General features: G+C 45.5%; 1 protein-coding gene and 1 pseudogene across 2 annotated transcripts in view; both read left to right on the top strand.

Annotated features, from left to right (window-relative positions):
• The window catches only part of ARMH4 (armadillo like helical domain containing 4), a 112,474-nt gene that overhangs the window by 5,505 nt on the left and 90,303 nt on the right, over nucleotides 1-16,666 (top strand). Inside the window, exons 2-4 of one of the 2 annotated variants that reach the window (XM_034768911.1) lie at nucleotides 6,602-8,054; nucleotides 11,218-11,466; nucleotides 13,443-13,670. In XM_034768911.1, the coding sequence (XP_034624802.1) occupies nucleotides 6,617-8,054; nucleotides 11,218-11,466; nucleotides 13,443-13,670 (1,915 nt within the window). In that variant the 5' untranslated portion in view covers nucleotides 6,602-6,616. Of the gene's footprint in view, nucleotides 1-6,601; nucleotides 8,055-11,217; nucleotides 11,467-13,439; nucleotides 13,671-16,666 lie in introns of both variants that reach the window. The other variant, XM_034768910.1, reaches the window with a different exon arrangement.
• Nucleotides 4,819-4,903, top strand: LOC117877494 (annotated as a pseudogene).

Raw genomic sequence — 16,666 nt, 5'->3', positions numbered from 1 at the left:
TTTTTTTTAAACTAAATTAGGCCCTTAAGTTTTGCTTAATCTTCTTTGAAATAGGTCCTTGCTGTCATTAACAACTTCTTAGGCCCCAATCCTGCAATGAGCTCTGTGCCGCTGTGCCTGCAACAGAGCCCTGTTCAAGTCAAGAGATCTAAGTTAAATTCCTGGCTGTCCCAGACTTCATGTGTGACTTGGGCACATCAAACTCTCTGTGTCTCTGTTCCCGTTTGTAAAGTGGTGACGATAATACTTCTTGTCTTCTACGCTTTGTCTGCCTTGTCTATTGAGATTGTAAGCTTTTTCAGGTAAGGGGCACTGTCTCTCACTGTCTATGTATTGTATCTAGCACAACAAGCCTCAGCTGGGACCTCTGTGTACTTCTGTAATGCAGATTATGATACTACTAAGCAAGTACTGCATATCAACCAGTTACGTGCTATTAGTGGTGGTGGTGGAAAGGGGGAGCAGAACACCCCCCCACACTTCACTTTAATACTTCCACTTGCTGGATCATTCAATGATTGCGGGTTCTGTCCATTCCCCCTGAAGCACCTGGCATTGGCCACTGTCAGAAGACAGGATACTGGGCTAGATGGATAATTGGTCTGACCCAGTATGGCCGTTCTTATGTTCTTAAGTAAATAAATACTTTAAGAGTTATACCTGTAAAAATGATATAATTAATTTGAGGGACACAGATGAAAAGATATATATTAAACCCACCCCCACACCTTCCCTTACCTGTTTTACAAAGAGTGCATTAGGCTATGTCTACACTGCGAGCTAGAGGTGTGATTCTCCTGCTTGTAGAAACGTATTTGCGCAAGCTAGCGCGAGTACAAATAGCAGCGTAGCCGTGGTAGCATGGGTAGCAGCAGGAGAGGCTGAGCTGAGCTGAGCTGTGCCTAGTACATACTCTCCACAGGTTTGTACTCAGCACAGCTCAAGCTGTGCCTTCGCCATGGCTACGGGTGCTATTTATACTCGCACTAACTTGAGGAGAGACAGCATGAGTGTGTGTCCATGAGTAGGAAATCACATCCCTCGCTCATAGTGTAGACATAGGTTGAGAGGGTTACATTTGAAAAACAATTTACAAATCTAATTTGCTTTTTGCTATTGTGGTATATTCGCTTTCTGAATTTCTTGCAGGGAGCACACTAAAAATACCTTTGCAGTTGGTTTCTAGTCCGTTTCATCTCTGGGTTCTCTTGCATGAATGCAAAGCTTGAGTGTCAAGCATTGTTAGGGAAGATTTGTTTGATTTTTTTCCCCCCTAAAATTATTTCCATTGAACTTTTTTATATGCCACAGAAATATTTCTATATCTTATTTATGTGTTCATTTACAAACACTGCATTTTGAGTCAAATTTCCTTTAAAAAATCTTTTGAAAGGACTGTTCCACAATCTCCAAGTAATCTTAGCTGGCAAGCCCTGGGGGGAATGAGGTGAAAATAATCTGTATTCATACAGAAAGGCAGACACCTTCCATTAGGCATTATTGATTTTTTAATTTACACGATATACTTCTGTGCATCTTTTAGTCATTGGAAAGCACTAAGGGATTAGATTGCTAGATTAGCGATTAGATTAGAACATTCCCAGGCCTCAGATTTTGAACAGGAAAGGTGTTTTGCAATCCAGACAGCAAGAAAAGGTGCAGTGAAAAGAGAAAAGTGAGGATTCAGCAGCGTTGTCAATTCTTGTGATTTTTATCACAGGCCTCATGATATTTGATGTTTCACTTAAAGCACTAGCTCCTGAGTCATGTGAATACGTAAGAACCTAAAAAAAATTGTTTAATTAAAATAAAACAGTTTTTAGCCCTCATGTGTGCAAAGAAAAGCTTGAAAATGTGATGAGTGTACCCTAGAGGCTCAAAAACCAGAAGGCAAATAAAAAGATCTCCAAATATATTATTAAAAAAGCCCTCATGAATTGTAAGGCAATCTCATGATTTTGGATGTTGGGGGTTGGTAATAAGTATCCTTTCTAAAATTAAAAATGCCCGCTTCAGAATACCGTAAGATCTGTAAGGTTACTCTTGTATAGTTGTCAGTATTGGCTTTCAAGGAATGTTTTAGAGTAGACCCTAGAATCACTTCACTTTCCTTGATTGTTTTAAACATCCTTATAGGAGTGTGGGTGGGAGGAAGGGAGAGGCATGTGTTTTGTGGTGGTGGATGTGGGTGAGGTAAAGTGAAGAAGACAATCATGGTTGTAATATTGCAAAGGTAGACTAAGAATTTAACTAGTAATTTCCTGGCTTTTTAATGGTTGTGTTAGTGGTCTATGCACTTAAGAATCCTTAACTAGTTTTTAACAGTTTTTTTACTTTTCCGTTTGGTGGACTGTGAGGGTATATCTACACTACGAAATTAGGTCGAATTTATAGAAGCTGGTTTTATAGAAATCAGTTTTATACAGTCAATTGTGTGTGTCCCCACATAAAATGCTCTAAGTGCATTAAGTCGGCGGACCGCATCCACAGTACCGAGGCTAGCGTCGACTTCCGGAGCGTTGCACTGTGAGTAGCTATCCCACAGTTCCCGCAGTCTCCGCCGCCCATTGGAATTCTGGGTTGAGATCCCAATGCCTGATGATGCAAAAACAGTGTCGTGGGGGTTCTGGGTACATGTCGACAAGGCCCCTCCCCCTCCGTCAGAGCAATGGCAGACAATCGATTCGCGTCTTTTTACCTGGGTTACCTGTGCAGACAACATACCATGGCAAGCATGGAGCCTGCTCAGATCAGCTCAGCTCACCGTCACCATATGTCCACTGGGTGCCAGCAGACGTGGTACTGCATTGCTACACAGCAGCAGCTAATTGCCTTTTGGCAGTAGATGGTGCAGTATGACTGGTAGCCATCATCGGCTATCTGGGTGCCGGCAGACGTGGTACTGCATTGCTATACCGCAGCAGCTCCTTGCCTTTTGGCAGTAAATGGTGTATTACGACTGCACTGACCAGGGACAGATCCTTTGGGGGTTGTTGGACTTTTGGGACTTCGGGTGGTTGCTGGACCCAAGAGACTTTGGGGGTGTTGGACTTTGGAGACTCTGGGTGATTTTTGGGTTGCTGGATTCAAGAACCAAAGGGAAAAGGACACGGTCCAATTTGCTGGGGTGGGTCTTTTGCTCATGGTTTGTGTTATGAATCCTGTTTGTGGTGTTTTTTCCAATTTAATGCTGATGTCGTTTACCTCGTGTTATTAAACATTTTCTGCTACACTCAGACTCCGTGCTTGCAAGAGGGGAAGTATTGCCTCCTAGAGGCGCCCGGGGGATGGTATGTAATTGTCCCAGGTCACTGGGTGGGGGCTCGAGCCGGTTTTGCATTCTGTTATTGAAACAGAACCCCTAGATACAGAACCCGGCAACTTGTTGCTGCCAACTTAGATGGGCAGAAGGGTTACACATGCTTGCTTTTAAACCATGTGTAATATTTACAAAGGTACACTCACCCGAGGTCCCTTGTGTGCCCTCAGTGTCTGGGAGCACGCCTTAGGTGAGTTCGGGGGTTACTGGTTCCAGGTCCAGGGTGATAAACATATGATAAACATATCCTGGCTGTTGGGGAAACCGGTTTCTCCGCTTCCTTGCTGTGAGCTATCTTCATTGTCTTCATCATCATCTTCCTCGTACCCCGAACCCGCTTCCCTGTTGCGTGATTCTCCATTGATGGAGTCAAAGCACATGATTGGGGTAGTGGTGGCTGCACCCCCTAGCATGGCATGCAGCTCTGCGTAGAAGTGGCATGTTTGCGGCTCTCCCCCGGACCTTCCGTTTGCCTCTCTGGCTTTGTGGTAGGCTTGCCTTAGCTCCTTAATTTTCACGCGGCACTGTTGTGGGTCCCTGTTATGGCCTCTGTCCTTCATGGTCTTTGAGACTTTTTCTAATATTTTGCCATTTAGTTTATTGCTACGGAGTTCAGCTAGCACTGATTCGTCTCCCCATATGGCGAGCAGATCCCGTACCTCCCGTTCGGTCCATGCTGGAGCTCTTTTGCGATCCTGGGACTCCATCATGGTTACCTGTGCTGATGAGCTCTGCGTGGTCACCTGTGCTCTCCACGCTGGGCAAACAGGAAATGAAATTCAAAAGTTTGCGGGGCTTTTCCTGTCTACCTGGTCAGTGCATCTGAGTTGAGAGTGCTGTCCAGAGCGGTCACAATGAAGCACTGTGGGATAGCTCCCGGAGGCCAATAACGTCGAATTCCATCCACACTACCCCAAATCCAACCTGCAAAGGCCGATTGCGCTAATCCCCTCGTCGGAGGTGGAGTAAAGAAACCGGTTTAAAGGGCCCTTTAAGTCGAAAAAAAGGGCTTCGTCGTGTGGACGTGTCCAGGCTTAATTCAATTTAACGCTGCTAAATTCGACCTAAACTCGTAGTGTAGACCAGGCCTGAGTACTGTTATTATATATTTGCCTTGTGGTAACACCTATCCACCCCAGTCAGGGCTCTGTTATACTGTACACAAAAATACAGTCCCTGCCCCTAAGAGCTTAGCATGTGATGATATACAATAGATGGATGCAACAAACAGAGAGAGGAGGGAACACAAGGTAACAGTCCAATCTAGTATAATAAGCAGCTATCTCAGCACAGCCACCAACTGCCTAGCCATTTTATATACATATGTACAAGTGTGTCTGTATTTTTTAATGTATAAAACCACAAAATACTATGTTAAAAGAACATGACTAAGGTTGTAAAGTCAATCACTCAAAAGTTAGGAAATGCCAGAGCTAGGGGTGTCTGTGCAATCTTCATGCATTTCCCTTGGGTGTATGCATTATGATAATTCCATGACTAGCCTTGTGCAGTGGCAGTATCATAGCCAATGAGGTTAATCTGAGGTGTGATTATTGCTAGTTGAAAACTTTTTTCCACAGAACCCCAGCCTTCTTGCTTATCCAGTCACAGCCTCCCCTCCACCCATCTCCCAGTTGCAGTCTCCTTGCCCCGCCACTTCCAGTTTCTCTCCCTGCCCACCTCCAGTCCACGTATCACCAGACTCCTTTTCCCAATCTACTCTTCCCCGTCCTGAGGCTGCCTCGTGTCCAGTCTCTGCATTTGAATCAGGCACCTTTTCCTCCTTGCCGCATGGGAGCCAGGATCACTGAGATCTCAGGAGAGAGAGGTTCCCTGCTGTCTATTCCAGTGCCTGGCCCCATTCTGGCCTGGAGCCAGTGGTGCTGGAACAAGGGATGTTGGGGGTGCAGCCTCACCCCCTGGCTTGAAGTAGTAATAACAAACACAAAATAGATGGTTTCCATCGTCAGCACCCCCACTATAAAAATTGTTCCCGCAACCCTGCTGGGATCACCCATGACAGGGGAAGTTCAGCTTTGCCCCTGTGGCCCCGGGCTGGAGGGAGCATGCTTACTCATTCTGTGGGGATGTCCCACCATGTACAGTCTGGTCAACCGTACGAGCTGAGAGAGGCTAGTGTGCTCAGTGAGGACAGAGTCTTTAGAGATTTTAGCACCTAAAATACAATGAGTCTCTATTGAGCTTATACAAATTGCAATTTTTTTTCAAACACTTCTAACTTGGCCAAATTAGGGTGGATTTTTACGGGGCCAGCAAAAAGCACATCTCTGACACACAGGCCAATTCCTGCTGTATTTCACGTTCCTGCTCCAAAGCCTCGGAGTGCTAGAGCTTCTCAAAGAAAAAGCCAACAGAGTGTTTTTAACATGGGGAAAACAATGCATTTTCCCCTCATTCTCGGAAACAGCAGAACCATTTAGGCTGAAATTTTCCCCAAAAATTCAACTTGAGGCAGACATGGCATGTAAAATTTCAGCCCAAATGGTTAAAATTTGGCAAAGTTATAAGTGGCTGAAAACAAGTCTGATAAAGGGAAGTGTCTGGCAACCTTCAAAATAGGCAGCATTACCTGCTCTGCCTATTGTGTGTATATAACATTTCTATATTTCAATAGATCATATTAGGATTACTCTTCTATCACACAGCATGGTGGGCATGTGTATACATACATACACATGTTGCCTGATAGTCTGCAGGAATTTTTGTAACCAGATATTCAGAGTATATTTCACCACTGGGAGAGCATTGAGGTAGCATTTTATATCTTCAAAGTGGTTGAGATACATTAAGGCCTGACCAAGCAAAGCACATAAGTATGTACATAATTTTAAGCATGGGAACAGTTCCACTGACGTAGGTGGAGTTACTGACATGCTTAATATTACACACATACTTGCGTCCTTTGCTGGATCAGGGCCCAATTGGTTAATCTTCATCAAACCCTGTGAGCTATGCTGAACGTGTCAATGTCAAAAGTGGCTGAGAACTCAGGAGTATATGTCTCTAGGTACTAGAGCACACAGAAATAAAATGAAACCCAGAATGCAGCAGGAATGAGTGAAATAGGTTGTGTTTATAGCAGGGATGGAAAAAAAGTAGTGGCAGTTCCTGACTGGCATCCTCACCACAAATTACCTTAGAGACTATTAACCTGTCCCATTGTCAAGGTGACCCACTTACCTGCATTTATCTTAATTTAAAGTGTTCATTTGAAGCATGTAAAAGTGACATATTTGTATATTTGTGTTTTTCTTTTCCTAGGACTCACTTTCTGAAATGATCAACTCTGCAAATTTCTGGGCACATCTTTCTTCCGATATGAGCAGATCAATAAGATTTCACATTTGCATGGTCCTATGCAGCATTCTGCTCAGCTCCACCAGCCTGCAATGTCTAACCTTTCAGAAACCGGAGAAAGACACAGTACGGGTCCAACAAACTGCACTGGCAGGGAATGGGCTAGAAGACAAGAGGATGAGCATGCAAAGCTTGGAAAATAACGTAGGCCCTTCTGAGCAATCGACCAGTGTTGCTGTCTCAGAAGAGCCATCTGGAGTGTCAACAGAGCCATCTGGGACTTCATTAAACAAGATCTTCACTGCTAAAGGAGAAACGCAGCACACAAGTCTTAGTGATAATCTTTTCATAGGCAGTCAGAGCCTCGATGTTTACCCCCCTACAGGGTCAATGGTTGTGGCAGATGACAGTGAGTTCAGTCCCACTGGCTCAAGCAAAGAGTCGAGTGAAAATGGGCTACTGAAGGCCATGCTAACTACAGCTTTGACTACTCTCAATCCGGACATTGAGGCTGATGTACTCAGTAGTTCTGTGTCCAAGACGACAGTAGGGGGTAGCACAGAGGCCGGACATAGTTTTATTAGCGACCTGGATACGCACTTTTTTAGGATGGATGCTATAGAAGGAGGGAAGAAGGCAGATGGTAGTTCCGACCTCTCAGCTACACCCCAGCTTAGCAATGAAGAATTGCCAACTCTGCACCCCAGAACCCAAAACTTAGAAGTGGTGAGTGACTACCCCACAAGCCCTTTACTTTTGGCTCAACAAACAGCTGATTCTGAGCCTGGAACACTGAAGCCAAATGTAGGGAGCCCTTGGCAGTTGACAGATGCCCGTGCCTCTGCCCTCACTGTGAAACAGACATTTGTATCCACTGATGCCTCCCTAAATTTGGAAACAAAAACGGACAGCAGCCAAGGAAGCTTGCGAGTGGCAGCTAGTGCTGTCACAGGCGCTCCAGCCGTCTCTATACTGAGTGATGATTGGGATGATACAAAATTAGGAACTATAAGTCAGGTAAGAGGCTCAAAGCATGAGGAGGAAAAACAGAACGATGTGATAGCGGAACCTCCTTGGACAACGGGAGGAGAGGATGATGAAGATGATGTGAAAAGAGGCATGCCGTTTACAGCTTCTGCATATGCAACAACCGTGAAACTAGAAAAAAACATGTACACTGGGCCAGCACAGGTGTCCGTGCAGGGGAAGGTGATGCCAACAGTTTCCGCTGGCCAAACTTCTGTTTATCTCACAAGTCCCTTGGCAGAAGCTGAAGTGACTGCTATAAACACAAAGGAAAATACAGAACCAGTCACAATGGATGATAGGAAAAGTGTCTCCTTGTCATTGCCAGAGACTGTTACTATGACGGACACAAAATCCAATATCTTCCTTACCCTGGGAAATTCATTAAAAGGTAACTTGACTACCCACATTGAAATAAAAACCTACACTTGCTCTCCAACATGGGTATTGGGAGAAGCACCTTTGTTATTGATTTGTCTCCTTAAAATCAAAGAACAAAAGCGAACAAAGATAGCTTTGATTTATAGCTAGAGGCTAACCTGAATCTGCAGTATAAATGTTTAAAGGGATGTTGTTATACATTTTTGTGCCTGCTGTAACTATGAGTAACAGCTAAGATTGCTAGAAATGAATGAAATGACTAAATATACTTTTTCTGTGCATTTTGAGCTTTTGACAGCACCTCGTGTATAATCATAGAATCGTAGAACTGAAAGGGAGGTCATCTAGTCCAATCCCCTGCAGTCATGGCAGGCCTAAGTATTATCTAAACCATCCCTGACAGGCATTTGTCTGACCTGCTCTTAAAAATCTCCAATGATGGAGATTCCACAACTTTCTTCCAATTTATTCCAGTGCTTAACCACCCTGACAGTTAGGAAGTTTTTCCTAATGTCCAACCAGTTTCACTCTTTTGTTGATGATCAGTTCAAGCCTCCCACACTGAGGTGAGATCACTCTCATGCACTGAGCTGATATGTATGCTCTACCTCATGCCCTGGGGAGAGAATGTTTACCAGCAACAGAAGCAGCAAAGTTGAAACTGAAAAGGCAGAAGCAGATGGACACATGAGGATTAGAGCTGTGCCCGAGTGTCTGATGAATTTTCTCTCGATATAACCATCACTGGGGGAGGAGAAAGAAAAAAGAAATATAAAAACTGTTTTAAGGAGACTTTAAAAAATTTCTGTGCATAGAACACCATTTATATACTATCAAAACTTGGGTGGGGGGGGGGTTTGTTAGTAAAAAATTCAAGTTGACACTGTCCCTTTAGTGTATGGGGATTTATGTGTGTTTGTGTATTTCTGCATTCACTGTTCCATAAGGTAGGAACTTCAGAGCTTCTACTGGCGCCATTCAGTCTATGGGCCAAATTCAGCCCTGGCGTAAGCAAGTGCAACTCCAGCTGTCTTCTGGGGTCGTACCTGTCTTTAAATTGTGTGATGGCTGTAAACTTAAACTCAAGTGCTGTGGGTGTGAACACCGTGAAGCATCTTCAAGCCAGGTACAAATGTTTCTGTAGTCAGTTTTGTCTGTAGCCTGTGACTTTGGAGAATCTGAAGGCTCAGTGCAATGATTCCACTGGAACAGCAAGAGCAGGTAATGGAGGGCCTGGAGCCACTGAGGTTGTCTTAGATAATGTGGGAATGGAAGAGTTGTTGACCTTCAGCCTCTTCGTCCTGGAGCAATTGTTGCTGTTCAGGAAGTTTGCAGACAGCTCAAAATTCTGTGTTCTGGCTCCGATTCATTGGCAGTTTTTGTGAGCTTGCAGAGGCTCTGGTTATAGGTTAGAATTGAGTCACATTGGGAAAACTGCCTGGGCAAGGATTGCACAGAGGTAGTCTATCCTTCCTTGGGTCTGTGCATAGCAGTTCCTCACAGCTGTAGTATTTATATTCAAGAGGAACTAGACAGAAAAACCAATATGTCACTGAGGTGGGAGTGTATTTTAAACCATACGAAACTGAAAATGAGAAAGAAAACCGATTCCTTCCATGGAACAGTGCAATGGTGCTTTTTCATGCAATGAACAGTGGATGTTGCTGCTATTATTTGTTGTTGTTATTTTATTTCTTAGTATTACCGTAGTGCCTAGAAACCCTAGTCATGGGGTAGGACCACATTGTGATAAGTCCTGTACAAACTCAGTCTTCCCACCTCAAGATGTGCAAAAAACTTGACACCCCACCTCTGCGCCTGGAAAACAAAACAAAGACAATGTTTGTGTTTTGATTCTGCTTTTACAGGAGTTTAGTATCAGTGGGGTAGCCGCATTAGTCTGTATCCTCATTGTTTTTACAGGAGTTTGTTAATCCATTATGTTTAAGACTAAGATTTTGTCACACATATTTTTAGTAAAAGTCACCGACAGGTCACGGGCAATAGAGAAAAATTCACAGAAGCCTGTGACCTGACCGTGACTTTTTCTGAAAATATGCGTGACAAAATGGGGAGCTGTGGAGTCCCGACAACACCCGCAGCAGCTGCAGGGGCCCTGGCTTGGAGTTCAGGAGGCCCCTACCACCTGTGGGGGCTCAGAGCTCCAGGGTCTCCCACCACCTGTGGCTAGGAGATCCAGGGGCCCCTGCTGCCTGTAGCAGCTGGGAGCTGTGGGGTACCCCCTGCTGGCAGTGGCTCAAATCTCCAGAGGGCCCCATTGCCCACGGTGGCCGGGATCTCCAGGGTACCCCCTGCCCGCGGCGGCTCAGAGCTCCTGGTGGCCCCACCGCCTGTGGTGGCTGGGAGCTGCGGGCTACCCCTGTCGCCCGGGAGCTGCGGGGTATCCCCACTGCTCACAGTGGCCAGCAGCTGTGGGGTACCCCCACCACTCCTGGCAGCTTGGAGCTCTGGGGCCCCACAGGCGGCGGGGGTACCCCGCAGTTCCCAGCTGCTGCTGGTGGTGGGGCCCCCGGGGGATCTGAGCCACCGCGGGCTGAAGTCACAGAGGTCTCTGGAAGTCACGGATTCCATGAGTTCCGTGACCTCCGTGACAAAAGCGTAGACTTAATTATATTCTGTAGTCACAATGAATTATTGCTCTAAACTGGTTCCCTTTGTTTATTGCTCTGTGGATTATCCCAAATAATAGACCTAGTAATGTGTAAAAATACCTGCGGTGGTGTGTTTTGTTTTATTTTAAGATATTTTTTCCAGAATTGGGGGGGTTTAATACATTTTTGAGAGCTGATTATTGATCTTTTACTAATCACTTAGGGCCTGATTCAGCCAAGTTCATTCACACTGAAGAGTGCTTTAGGTTCTAGTCCTACTCTGAGCACCTCACAGAGCTCATTGCAGGCTCAAGGCCTTATTTAGTTATTAGTTGCATTTATCTGAAGGGAGCTCCATGTGGAGTAAGGGTGGCAGAAGTGGACCCTTATAGGATAGGGAAAAAACCAAACCCTTTAGTTGTTCCCATTCAATATTTCTTTTACCTCTTCCTTTTTGCTTTAAATTTCTTGTAACTTTTTTGGCTAGGGAGTTCCACAATTAATATACAAGAAGTCGGTGGTAATTTTCAAAATCAAAGCTGAAAAACGTTACTGCCATAGGTGTTACCCAAGAGACGATGACAGCCAGTCAAGAAACTGATGCCACCTTGCCAGTCATGACACCAGCATGCTTTGCTGTACACGAGACCACAAGCGAAGCAAGCGTGACAGAGGAAGAAAGCAAGGGGGCAACCCTGATACCGACTGTTTCTAGTGTAGCCCAGCTGTCGAAAAAGTCAGAACACTCAGCCACTACTGTCGCCTTTACTGCCACTCATTTGTCTACTGCAAAAACCCCAGATGCCGAAGGTAGGGTTTTCTGCTTTCATTTCATCTATAAGCTTTACTTTTTTCTTTAGGATAAATAAAATATTACTGCTCTTGTTGTTCCTGTGCCAGAAACAACTTTAATTGAGATGTCTCCTGTTGCACACTATCAGCTCACTATTCTCATTGCAAAACAAGCTTGCCCTGCTAGAATATTTGTGGTGTATTCTCCTCCTCTCCATGGATTGGTTCGGTTGTTCTGGGGTCCTGTCTACCCTACAAAAATCACAATATTTTGTAATTTGGCTATGGCCAAACTATGTTGTAACATATTTTTGGCTTGCTACTGTGACTGGGGAAAAAACCCTGTTTACAATCATATTAGAGAACCAGGTTTTAACCTTGGTAGATACCTAGATTAAAACCTGGTTCTCTAACAGAACTGATTTTTCGTCTCCTCACAAGCAAGAATCAACCATCATATAACATGCTTTAGCCACAGCTAGGTTTAAATACGGTGATTTGGGTGTGGGCAGAGTGACACCAGAAACTTCAGCTAGAGCAGAAGGTGGCTGTTGGCTTTTGTGAGTGAGGGTTCAGGGAGCACCCTATCCTTGTGCTCCTCCCAGGTTGCCAGTTCTTTTCAGAGGCATTGGCCTTTGTCTTCCAGTCCCTAAGTGGTTTGTGTCCTTGCTTCCCTAGCCATCACTCCTCTTAAACATGTCAGGGTATGCAGGCCTCTTGGCAGTGTGTTATGGGCAAGGAGATCAAAGGCAGCTGAGGTAGAGTTCATGGGAGTCAGATGTGTCAGATTAGCCTTCCTCTAATGCAGCCACACAGGGGCGCAGAGGGATGTAAGAACTGCCCATGTCTTCTGTGTTAGTGCTGCCTCAGTAGTGGCTCTGGGTGCAGGGGGAAGAGCAAGAACTCTGCTCCTGATACTCTCACCCACAAACTAATGGGTGGAGAAGGATGGAGAGTGAGCAGGGATGTTCCTCCCACCTGCCCTAGCGCAGCTGGGAGCTCTTCCTTGGACAATATGGCTACAGTCTCTCCTTCCTTGGGACTGAGCCCAAAGGGATGTGAGACTAATTACTAGCCTTTTGTTGTGGGGAATTATTGAAAGAGCTTTATCTTTGGCAGGCATTTGATGGGATTTTCTTTACTGTATCTACTGAGTTTCCTGATGGACCTTCTAAAGCCTTTAGGGCTGGATTCTGGCTCCCCCAGAAGCACGCCCTAGGGGTGGTATAGAGCTGCAGGAGGACTCCTTGCTAACTTAACCAGAATTCCTCCTGGCATCAGCCAGGGAGTGCACACCCACTGCATGAGAAACTCCGTCACCCTTGCAAAGAGCGCGGCCTAGGTTCCCCTTCACACCAAGCTAGTGCTGCAAAACTAACTAACCAAAAATCCAGCCAAGGCGTTAATACAGTAGAAACCACTTATAATGAAACACCACCAATGGCAAATCTAGCCAGGGAGTCTCCTTTTGCTTTGGTGCTCTACAGTGTGAAAACTGCCGTTTGGGTCAGAGTGAGGTTGTTTGGTAGGAAAAAAATGACTCCTTTCTAAAAACAATGACTCCTTTTTAAGAGTCCCACTGTAATTAATTTGCTACTAGGGTTTAATTATAAATTTATCATCCCTAATATTTTATCTCTGCAATAAACAATTAGATCTGTCTCTTGGTTCATAACTTGATTTATGCCTTTGAAGTGCTCCGATCTTGCCTCAGTGTAGTGACTGGCATCTCCAGAAGCAACATAAAGTAAAACTAACAGAAGGCTTGTTGCAGGAGATCTCCCACACGCAGAGAGCTGTCCCTCGGGGAGTACTGGGTTTCATTCATTGCACCATCTCACAGAGAGAGCTTTGTGCATAAATGATAACGGAATTTAGTAATTCCTTTTTGTTTAAAGTTAAGCCTCCCTTTAAGAATGAATTCTTTAATAATTACTGGTATTAATGCTGCAATAATTATCGTGGTGGGTATTTATGCTTCCTGTTTTCAGTAGTCTTAACAGACCTGGTCACTGTCTCAGATGAGGAAGCAGTCACTGCTCTTCCCGAATCCTCAGAGACCCTCGCTGGAATGAGAATGCAGGTGGAGGAGCTGACCAGCAGAACTGCGACCGTGGCAACCCCAGCTTTGATGGCATCTTCTGTAAGGAGAACTGTTGTTCCATCTGTGAGGCGGATTAGCACAGCTGTCACCTACGGATTGGACCGGCTGGAGTCGGAAGGTACACACGCTCTGAAGGCTAGCATGCAGGCTGGTTTGGTGTGAGATGGTGTGCCTGGGTTAGGATGTGGTACTTGATTTTTCTTCACTTTTGTAATTTTGCCTGGGAGACAGATCTATGTACATTTCTTACAGGTGCAAATAAGGAGAAACAGGAAAATGTATCCCCCTTTCCCAGGGACACAATGGACAATTAACACTGTGCATTGTGCAACTGAGCATAATTATTGATTTTTTTGATAGAACTGTATGCTGGAACAACTTGAAGTGCAGGGGAGGAGGAACATTCCACGACATCCCAGTACTACTTGTTATTGGTGATCATAACCAATGGTGTAAAGGCTCATTTTGGTGCCTCTGTCCTGCACAAGTAACACAATGACCATAATAATGTATTTAAAACTATATTCAAGCAATTTGAGCCCCCCCATATTGAAACCCAGTGTCTTCTGCAAAGAGGTGCTGTTAACGCTCCTGAACAGCGTAAGGGAAAAGAGACAATCTTGAGCCCTGGGTGCCTCGCAGTCATAGAATCATCGAATATCAGGATTGGAAGGGACCTCAGGAGGACATCTAGTCCAACCCCCTGGTCAAAGCAGGACCAACCCCAACTAAATTATCCCAGACAGGGGTTCATCAAGCCTGACCTTAAAAACCTCTAAGGAAGGAGATTCCACCACCTCTCTAGGTAACCCATTCCAGTGCTTCACCACCCTCCTAGTGAAAAAGTTTTTCCTAATATCCAACCTAAACCTCCCCCACTACAACGTGAAACCATTACTCCTTGTTCTGTCATCTGCCACCACTGAGAACTGTCTAGATCCATCCTCTTTGGAACCCCCTTTCAGGTAGTTGAAAACAGCTATCAAATCCCCCCTCATTCTTCTCTTCTGCAGACTAAACAATTCCAGTTCCCTCAGCCTCTCCTCATAAGTCATGTCCTCCAGCCCCCTAATCATTTTTGTTGTCCTTCGCTGGACTCTTTCCAATTTTTCAGCATCCTTCTTGTAGTGTGGGGCCCAAAACTGGACACAGTACTCCAGATGAGGCCTCACCAATGCCGAATAGGGGGGAATGATCACATCCCAAGATCTGCTGGCAATGCCCCTACTTATACAGCCCAAAATGCCATTAGCCTTCTTGGCAACAAGGGCACACTGTTGATTCCTATCCAGCTTCTCATCCACTGTAACCCCTAGGTCCTTTTCTGCAGAACTGCTGCCTAGCCATTCGGTCCCTAGTCTGTAGCAGTGCATGGGATTCTTCTGTCCTAAGTGCAGGACTCTGCACTTGTCCTTGTTGTCCCAGTTCAGGGAGAGGGGGGTGTTTAAAAAGATCCATATTGGTGCAACGAGAACTTAGTTAAATCTTGAAGAGCCAGCGCTGCCCTTCAGTGCTTAATTTGTAACGAAAGGGGCTCAAGCAATGTTTTTACTTTCGTAACTGACGCGGCAAGCCCAGAGGTGCCGGGGCTATGAACTGTCAAGCCTCGAAGTGCCGGGGCTCAAATTAAGCACTGCTGCCCTTCCTCTGAGCCCACCCCTTATGATCGCCTCCAGTATTGCTCACCCTCGCCCCTTCCATGGCATCCATTTTACCAGCCACTCCCGCTCCTCTGCTACTCTCCATCCTCCCTTTTCGATTCCTTGATCTCTGCCTTTCCGCTGCCCTCTCCCACTGTTGGGACTGCCTCACCCAATCCCAGGCCTGTATCTCCCCTCCCCTTCGCTATCTCTTCTCCTGCTGTGCTGAGCTCTGCCGGATGAAACATTGTGACTGCGCCATCATTGTCCCTTCAGCTCTAATTAAGTCCCCGGACTGCTCCTGAAACCTCCCTCCCTGTCTCTCATTCTCGATCCAGGATCTTCCCTCATTACTTTAAAGACAGGACTGACACCATTCAGGAGGCAGGTACCATTCTCCTCTCCAGGCTGTTCTCCTTCACTCCAGTCTCCCACATCTCCCTCCTTTTGTCTGCTTCAGCACTTTTCCTTCCCATGTTCTATGCTATCATGATCCATCCCTTCCCTGGACTTTCTCTCCAACCCCCAGCTTTCAAGCGTGTTTTTATTTTCCCTACTACCATCCCATCTCCCATCTCCTGTTTACCTTCAAGGGAATCTGGCCTGTTCTTTTGGCAATACAAGATGTAGTGTGTGTGAGGGGGTGGGGGAGTGGAGCTTAGAAAAAACAACAGGAGTTTGGGGAAGGTTAAGGGGTGGAGTATTTAGGGGAAAGTGAGTGGGTTTAGAATAGGCAGGGTGTGGTTAGGGGATGAAGGTTCAAAGTGGACCTGGAATGACTCATTTCCAGACTCTTTAAAAGTTGTAAAAAGCAACAGAGGGTCCTGTGGCACCTTTGAGACTAACAGAAGTACTGGGAGCATAAGCTTTCGTGGGTCAGAACCTCACTTCTTCAGATGCAAGTAATGGAAATCTCCAGAAGCAGGTATATATCAGTGTGGAGATAACGAGGTTAGTTCAATCAGGGAGGGTGAGGTGCTCTGCTAGCAGTTGAGGTGTGAACACCAAGGGAGGAGAAACTGTTTCTGTAGTTGGATAGCCATTCACAGTCTTTGTTTAATCCTGATCTGATGGTGTCAAATTTGCAGATGAACTGAAGCTCAGCAGTTTCTCTTTGGAGTCTGGTCCTGAAGTTTTTTTGCTGTAAGATGGCTACCTTAACATCTGCTATTGTGTGGCCAGGGAGGTTGAAGTGTTCTCCTACAGGTTTTTGTATATTGCCATTCCTGATATCTGACTTGTGTCCATTTATCCTCTTGCGTAGTGACTGTCCAGTTTGGCCAATGTACATAGCAGAGGGGCATTGCTGGCATATGATGGCATATATAACATTGGTGGACGTGCAGGTGAATGAACCGGTGATGTTGTAGCTGATCTGGTTAGGTCCAGTGATGGTGTTGCTGGTGTAGATATGTGGGCAGAGTTGGCATCGAGGTTTGTTGCATGGGTTGGTTCCTGAGTTAGAGTTGTTATG

The sequence above is a fragment of the Trachemys scripta genome, chromosome 4, assembly GCF_013100865.1.
Source record: "Trachemys scripta elegans isolate TJP31775 chromosome 4, CAS_Tse_1.0, whole genome shotgun sequence".
In the NCBI taxonomy this organism is placed as follows: Eukaryota; Metazoa; Chordata; order Testudines; family Emydidae; genus Trachemys; species Trachemys scripta.
This window is presented reverse-complemented; position numbering and strand designations above follow the sequence as displayed.